Source organism: Halyomorpha halys, unplaced genomic scaffold (assembly GCF_000696795.3).
Source record: "Halyomorpha halys isolate HHAL.00 unplaced genomic scaffold, Hhal_1.1 Scaffold297.1, whole genome shotgun sequence".
Taxonomy (NCBI): Eukaryota; Metazoa; Arthropoda; class Insecta; order Hemiptera; family Pentatomidae; genus Halyomorpha; species Halyomorpha halys.
Genome location: NW_027109687.1, coordinates 1,356,705 through 1,365,358, shown reverse-complemented (window position 1 = coordinate 1,365,358; position 8,654 = coordinate 1,356,705). Strand labels below are relative to the sequence as shown.

Here is an 8,654-nt window from a genome sequence, read left to right as displayed (position 1 = left end):
AGGGTCTTAGTAGTGTAATTTTAAATATTAAAATACTAAGGGGATTTTTCATTTTGGGTATGTTTAAAAAAAAAGATGAATATCTGGTAAGGTTAACCTCCATTTAACACTGTTATTGATCGTTACTTTCCCCAAGCATTCTAGTAACTTTATTAGGTACTTATTAGGCCTGCCAAACTAACCATTTTTCAGTTGTTGCTGATTATAACTTGACACCATAGACCGAGTCGTATCTATGCCAGTTTAGGCCCAACTTTTCCTGAAAAAGGTACGTTGAGGGTTTGTTTATCTTTTTTTGAAAGAGCAGAAGTTGACAGCTCTAACCCAATTAAGGTCGTAATAATACAATTATAAATCCCCAACAACAGAAATATAATTCGGCAGGTCTAATACGTGAGCACAATTTATTAATTTGTTTTATTGGCAAGATATATAGCTAGATGTTCCAGTTTATATCTTTTATTGAAATGGTTAAAAAGCAAACCTATATTTATTTATATATTTTCTATTCAGAAAAAAGAGTTCTCAATATTACCGAAATCTTTTCAACTTTCCCTACAGCATTGTAGGCGAGGTTGATTTTCACTAGGAACTGTCGATCTTTAATATTGTAAGCGTCTTTTTCAGTTTTACCGTTCAAATTACACTAACTTACTCAGTGTAGGTCAACTATAACTAGTGAATGCCAACCTTTCTAGAAACAACTACAAATTGCTAAGAAAGCTGTTTCAATATATATGCTCTATGACTGTACAATATGCACTGCAAATGATCTTTGCATACTAATATTTTATACACAGTCTGGCTGAATTAACCGCCGTTAATCCTTGTTGTCAGATCAAAATGAGCAGGTATGAAATACAAAAATATAAAATATAAAATCATCCTTGAACATCCATCTGAATTTTAAATATAAATTTAAAAACACTTTAATTTATTTTAATTAAAAAAGTCATAATCTCAAATTAACGGTGGAAATCATTAGGAAAGTAATACTATATTTATCTTATATTAAACAAATAAGTAGATAATTACAATTATCTAACAAGAAGAAATGCTCACTATATATGGCTAAAGTAACGTTTGGTTCAAGGCAGGTCCTTCTTAAGCCGTGCCTCACCCGGTCTTAGATCAATAATTCCCATAAGCCTGCCTAAAATATTTGAACATACTTCTGTCCCTTTGATTCCGAAACATATGCAGTTTAGGTTTTTTGAAATTTGGTCTTTTTCTTTTTTGTAATATTCAAAGAATGATATATCCAAGTTTTAGGAGATTGAATTTGAGTGAATCAGTAAGACCCTTCACGCTTTTTCCACTTTCCTCAGCACCACCGATAAAGCCTATCGATTGTTTATTATTATTTTTTATTTAATATTGTATATGCTTCTTAGTCAGGCGCTCAATGCCAACTATATGTAAAATAGCATGGTGTCCAATTCGTAAATAATTTTAATTCCAAAACCTTCGATATGATATGATACTCAATTTACAAACAATATTATATAAGTTGAACATTTCTTGTAAATTTTAAAATGGTTTATCTCCAAAGGCTTCCTACCGATAGTATTCCACAACTTCATCATTGTAGAAGCGTCTGAGTATTCCTGGTATCGATCCGAGCAATACTCTACTGGAAAAATCCGTACATCTGGGTAACTTGAACAATGCGATGTGTAATCAAAACTACCTGACAGTGATTTGCAGTGGAACTGTCCATTGCAAGTACTATATTAAAAAAAATAGCATGCTGTATCTTAAAAAGAAAATATATATACTTTCCTTCTTAATGACAGGGCAACAAATTATTCTGTTAGTATTTTTATTTAACTATATTTAAAATATGGTACAATCAATTGGCCAATATCACAAAATACTACGTTCTCTTTAGGCTTCGACCATCAACAAATACATCCCCAAACAAACACCCTCATAGAAGTAATTTATTGTAGAAAAATATCATTTTATGCTTTCTATTGCATGAAGAACACGAGTTACCAGGTTTATAATAAACGGGTGGAAACTGATGAAAACTGTTTACTAACGAGATAGGATCATAGGCATAAATACTAAGGCGACCGAGGCAATGTCCGGCGTCGGACGTCACAAGACCTCAATGGAAAAAAAATTACATTATTTCTGTAATTTTTTAAGCTATTGAACAACACAATAAAACAAAATATACTCGGAGAGGACCAGATAGCTAAGTGGGTTGGGGCGAGGGTCTCAGAGCGCTTGATTCAGAAGGTTCTGGATTCGATCCCACCCGGGTGTATATTTATTTCCCTGCGACTCTGTTAGACGAATCTTGACAATTCCACCCTGGGGCTGTACAGCTTCTCAATGGAAGACCTTAGCAAAAATAAAACCTCTATCTTATTCTAAATAGTATGTTGAATTTAAATAAAAACCAATGGGACTTTAGCAAAAAACAAAATTAACTCTAAATGGTTTGTTGAAGGTAAATAAAAACATACAGACCATAATGTTAATAGGTTATTGGTCGTCATTCTTTCCTGATCATAAAACATAACATTCACATTTTTGTCAACCATTTCTCTTCCCCTCATATATACAGCTCCATGTGTATATTGCTACAGAACACTCCTATCTCAGGTATTATCTTTTCTTTATAAAATATAACAGTAATTTATATATACGCGTGGGTATGTGTTACTGAAATTTACAACTGTAATAATTAAAATTAAAATACATGTATATGAATTATGGTATGATGACATAATAGACTTGTAGAGGATTTACTCACTGTTAAAACTCCAAGATTTCAAGGTCATGTTCTTTTCAGAGGCTTAAAAGAATTTTCAGAAATTGAAGAGAAAGCATAGATAGGAACAAGATTATTTTATGTGACAATGTAAGGAGCATTGAGAATTTTTGATGATAAGGATTGGATAAGAGAGGAATTTGAATTCTGATGGTAAGGGGAAGCCCCAAAGTTTAAATTCCATAAGTCCACCTGCCAGCCCTAGTGCTAGAACTTGACAAATCCCCTGATGCCAACTAATTTTCAATATTATCAAAAAAATAAAACTTTTAATGCATCATGTGCAGTGAATGAGTAGCCATCCAATCAATAGTTTTATGAAACCAATAATATGATACTATGGAAAGAAAGAAATGGATTTTATAGTTTTTTCAATCAAAACTCTCTTTTTTATTCCATAAGTTATTCTCACATTTATTTTCTTTCTCTCTTTTTATATGACTATCTCAGGTGCATTGATCTCCCAGAAACTACATTAAAGTATTTTTTTTTAAATTTCCAATCGAAAACACGTTCTTTATTTAATATCTTTCAAGTCTATTAATTTCTCTAAAATAAACGTTTTTTGTTTTTTTCTTACAACAGTTTAATTTTTCTCTCTAAAGTGGAAATATCCACTATTCTCTGCTAAAGCTCAATGAATCAAAATTATTACAAAAAATTCTCTAAGAATGGTGGTATGAAAGGTAAATAGAAAATTATACTTACACTACTTTATAATGAATACAATATAGCCCACTTGAGGAAAATTATAATTCTAGGAAAACTTTTTTTGCTTTTCTGATATTTATAAAACATAGATCAACACTTCTAGTAGCAAGCTCCTCATTATTATCCATTTTAAGATTGGCCATTCTTCAGTAATTCAATATTCAGCAACTATTTACCCATTTTCAAGACTATGAATAACTATCCCCATCACTATGAATAACTAGCCCCATCATGCAACATTAAGTATTCTCTAAATTCTTATTCTTACAGTTTTTGTTATCATTTTGTATCATTTAAATTTAATGGCATTTGGTGTTTTCATATAGATATGTGAGTGTGTGTGTGATTTGTGTCCTATTAATATTATACTAATTACAAATAAACATCTTTAGTTAATAAAAAAAAATGATTTGTTTCAGAAATCCAGAAAAAAAATGCTAAGCAATATAGCAAGTTACCTTTTGGGTTTTGGAGCGAGCCCAGCTCCGGAGGAACCTGAAATGAAAGTGACAGCAGTAGAAGCTGAGGACGATGACTGGCTAGTTGTGAACACTGTTCGTAAGTATTTTTATGCGGCTTCAACAAAAACATCTCAGATATAATAAAAGTCATAAAAATGAATTTTTTCTACTTAAAAATTCATATTTTACTTAAACTAAAATTAATTTGATCCAAATGCTTTCAAAAACTTTTTTAAAATATGAATTAATTTTTCGGGGCTTCCGTGGAATAAATATTGATTGCCTTTATAAGACTCAACCCCAGTGTACTGAATTAGGCACTTTAGGATCCTCACTCTGTGCCTGGCTATCCTATCACATTCTTATGAAAATGTTCATTATACCTTTTAATAGTTTGTCATTTTGCATTATATTTTTTAGTTTTTAATATTGTATATAGCTCTCAATTAATGTGTTAGAATGATTATACCTTAATAGTGCTCAAACCAATTTTGAATTGATCTGAATAAAAGATAGCTGTTATTAAAAATATCAGTCATTGAAAAATATTAAAAATAATCATGAGAATTACAAGGCTTCAAGTTTTCTGTCATTAGAAATTAATAACACCAGTTTCCAGGGAAAAGACAGCATACAAGAACTTTCCAAGATGGATCAAAATACAGATATTAGGAGCAGATTAAATTTGACTTCTTATTAGTCTCACAGAATTATTTTAAGCTTCTATTACCACTTGTGCTAAATATTATTTGTTTTGAATAGAATGTGAAAATATTCCTTCCCTTATCTTAAATTTAAACTGCTATACCAGAAGAAAATCTTGTACTCCTCCATGATATTATGGATTACTGTTAATATACTAATTTCTGAGCATTACAAACAATACTGTCAATAGTACTTTTTATCTTAATAAGTGTTGCCTATAATAGATCAAATAATTTTAATAATTTTATTTTTTTAGCCCGAAGTGGAACTCATAGCCGGTCTTCCTCACTAGACTCTGCAGTAGAAGAAACATGGTTTGTAACGCCTCCACCATGTTTCACTTCAACGGGACCAATTACGGTAGAGACGTCACCTCTAGAAAACCTGCTCATTGAACATCCCAGCATGTCGGTGTACAGGCGAGCAACTGGAGTGACGACGAACCCCAGCCCACCAACTCCTCCACCATCTCCACCAACACCACAGCCACAAGCTGTCCGGCCGCCACTACGTCCAGCTCCAGTTAATACTCCAGCAACACTTCCACCACCACCATGCCTTCTTAAGAAAGCTCAAAAGGTAGTAACTCCTAATTATTCTAATTTGAAGTTTTCATGACCAAATTCTGTTACTATGATAGGGTTTGACAAACCTCCCCCTCTCAGAATGAAGCTAATGACAATAAAGCGTTGCTTACAAATTTACCTCCCATTTAAAACCTCCCAAACATTTTAGTTTAGCATCTTTGGTGCAGCATTGATTACTTTTTTGTAAACATCAATAATTTTAAGTATCCAGATATAGAATATATAAAAAATCATTATCAATCTCTTTATTAAGCATATATGTTTATAAATTATAACAATTGTGTTTTATTTTTATGAATAAATAATTTATGTTTTGTTATAGGCTCAAATAATAAAAGAAAACCAAATGATAAGAACTAAAAACTTGGAGCGGGGAAACAAAACAAGAGAAGTCAATAAACGTAACAAAAAGCCTCGCCGTTCAGATCGCCAAAAAAATCATTCTGGAGTCAATAACAATCGTAAATGCTACTAGTCATCTCCGTCCAGCAACAGCCAACACAGACTGCACACAATACTAACATAGCACACTCATATAGCTTTTTAATCACTGCCTTGTTCAGCTGGTCGATGGTATTAATGTAAAAAAAAAAAAATACAATTATAAAAATAAGTATTTTAATGAGGCTTCCTCTTAAGACTTGTTTCAACTAAAAAAAAAAATTCTATATAGAATTTAGAATAAGTTATTTATTATTAAGATAGTAAGATAAAAAAAAATATTTTCAAATGACAAAAAGTCTGTATTAATATTTGTTCAATCAGACTGTCATTGATCTTAGCTCTACACATGAAATTATATATAATCCTCTATTTACTGGGGTATTCAATATTTGATTATAATAATCAATTTGTATATAAACTTATATATTGAGAAGTTTAGAAATCGCTGCATATCTGTTTTAAGAAAGAGTACCAATTTTCTTATACAATACTAATTGTTCAGAATGACAAAAGGATCTTTTTAGTATCCCATAGTCTTTCATTTCAGTTCAGATATAAAATATTGTTAAGGGATAAGAGAAATAATTACATATAAAATGTAAACAAACAATTTAGGAAATTTATTTAATCTTATTTCTTTAATCATTGATGTTACTAAATATATATATTTTTTTAATGTTTATTTTATATCTTATTTTTATTTAACATTTTAGCAAAATGTAAATAATGTTTACTTTCTTTAGTTAGTTAAAAATACTTTTAAGTCAACATTATTATCTTATTTAGTTTAATTTGAACTATTCAGGGAATCAACATAAAATTTATAAGCCGATAAACAAAAAATCACTAAGTGCCTTGAAAGGCAAGTGTAACCAGAATTAAGTTATAATGAAATTCAGATAACATAAAAACTTTCTGCCTAAATATTCTATTATAAATTTATGTGTACCAGAGGTGTTCAATGTGTTCCATAAAATATATTTATTTTTAAGTATTCAAGCAATACTCCAATTATAGATAAAAAAGGGGTGTTTTGTCGGTCCCATACAACATGATTTATCCCCTTATATACATAATAAGAGAAGTTATTAAAAACCCCCATCATATGTATGCATTGTGTGGACAATAACACTTATCTCATTATTATTCATAAAAAAAAGTTTGTTTTATTTTCCAAAATATGGAATCAGGGTATAGTTTAAATAAAATTTATTTAATTCTTTAAAATAATTATGAAATGGCCAATAACAATTCAAAATTAAATGAACTAAATACCTAATATCCTTGGTTCAAAGTAAAATATTACTGTTGATAGATACAATATTCAAGTGTAGTAAACAACATGAAAGATGTTAACTAACATGTAAAGTTGACATGATTTGAATAATATTTAAGAATGTAATAAATTTTATGAGTGAGGAGAGATGAATGCCTGTATTTATGTATGATGTGATGATAGCTTTTATTTGTGTAAAATTTTGGAAATCTGTTAGTTGTTCAGGTATAAAGCGCAGGAATTATTAAAATGTTAAAACATGTACACTTTTAAAAGATCACCGGAGAAGTACTAAAACCATATATATTGTATTTCATGTAATCCATTAAAAAAACATATCATTGTTTCTGAGGTATTTTTTTTTTTTAATTTAATACAAGTAAGCTAATAAAAATAAAACAAAAAGTTTTAAAAACGTATCTAGTGATTTGCACTAGTTATGTTCAGTTATTATAGAGCTAGCCTGATAATTAAATAAAACATGTTTTATTATTCCCTAATCAAAAACTCTTTCAGGATTTATAATAATTAATTCATACATGTCATTTATGAAAAATTCAATATTTAATTATTTTTTTTAACAATAAATAATTAGTAGGGAGGAAAAAGAAGTTTACACCCAAAATTCTTCAAAATGAATAGGATAGAGCTAAAAGAAATATATCTTCTTTTATGATATATTACCTCTTTTTTCAATAATTCATCCTAGATAAAAATTAATTATAACGAGTAATTACTTCCCAAATAAGTGGGATTTCAAGCCTTAAAATTAATGCATTACTACAATGAAACATATTTTGTTTCAAGAGCTCATAGCTAAATAGTTCTCAAGAGAGAATGACTGCAAATCAGTTGCCACCATGATGGTATGCCATACATGATTGGTCATAAACTCCAAACTGCGTCACTATTGATTTGTTTTATTAAGTAGTTACTCACTATCGTTTAAGCTGTTATATCTTATAGCTCTGCAAAAATCTTATACTACTTTTAAAAAATAAAGCTTAATGTTCCAGATATATATCGAAAGAATTCTAGGTCAGAAAAAAATATATAGGCATCTTACAAAACTATGGTTGAAAAAGATGTTTCTAGAATGATGGGTTGATTTTTTTCCAAGTCACATGGTATCTCAACTCAAATCCTCAGAAACTTTGTACATATCTTTGTAGAACAATATATGATGTGCATTATTTGTGTAAACCCGAACAACTGACAAGAAAATTCTGCCAACATCAGATGATCTCATAGTTAATATAAACACACCATTTCATGAGGTTCTTTTGATATAATTTGATTACTGAATTACCTGATTAATTATAACTGTAAATAATTGCCCTGAGTGTATGATTCAATGTTGTACATTACAAAAAAAATTATAATAAGGGATTCTATGATCTATATTAAAGTTAAACTGATTATATAGGAACAAAAAAAATTTATAAAAGTTGAAGTTTTAACTATTAAATATCCTATTGAATAAATTAGAGTATAGTTTTAATAATTGTTCAGAATGTTTCTTTAGTACGAATTAAAAATGTTACTAGTAATATTAAAAATAGTTCACCAAGTCAATTTTATAGTTGATATGTGTGTTGTGGAATAAAAATGTTTCAGTTTTCATATAAGTGAGAACTCTTGTTTGAGATGAAATATAATAAATAAAGAAATGGTTAGATTATTCA

At 29.5% G+C, this 8,654-nt stretch overlaps 1 protein-coding gene across 5 annotated transcripts in view; it reads left to right on the top strand.

The window, feature by feature from the left end:
- TP53INP (Tumor protein p53 inducible nuclear protein) overlaps positions 1-8,654 on the top strand; it is a 64,729-nt gene extending 56,075 nt beyond the window's left edge. For all 5 annotated transcript variants that reach the window (XM_014420904.2, XM_014420903.2, XM_014420905.2 and 2 more), the window contains 3 exons: positions 3,916-4,054; positions 4,919-5,241; positions 5,572-8,654. In XM_014420904.2, coding sequence (XP_014276390.1) covers positions 3,931-4,054; positions 4,919-5,241; positions 5,572-5,724 — 600 coding nt within the window. In that variant the 5' untranslated portion in view covers positions 3,916-3,930 and the 3' untranslated portion in view covers positions 5,725-8,654. The remainder of the gene's footprint in view (positions 1-3,915; positions 4,055-4,918; positions 5,242-5,571) is intronic.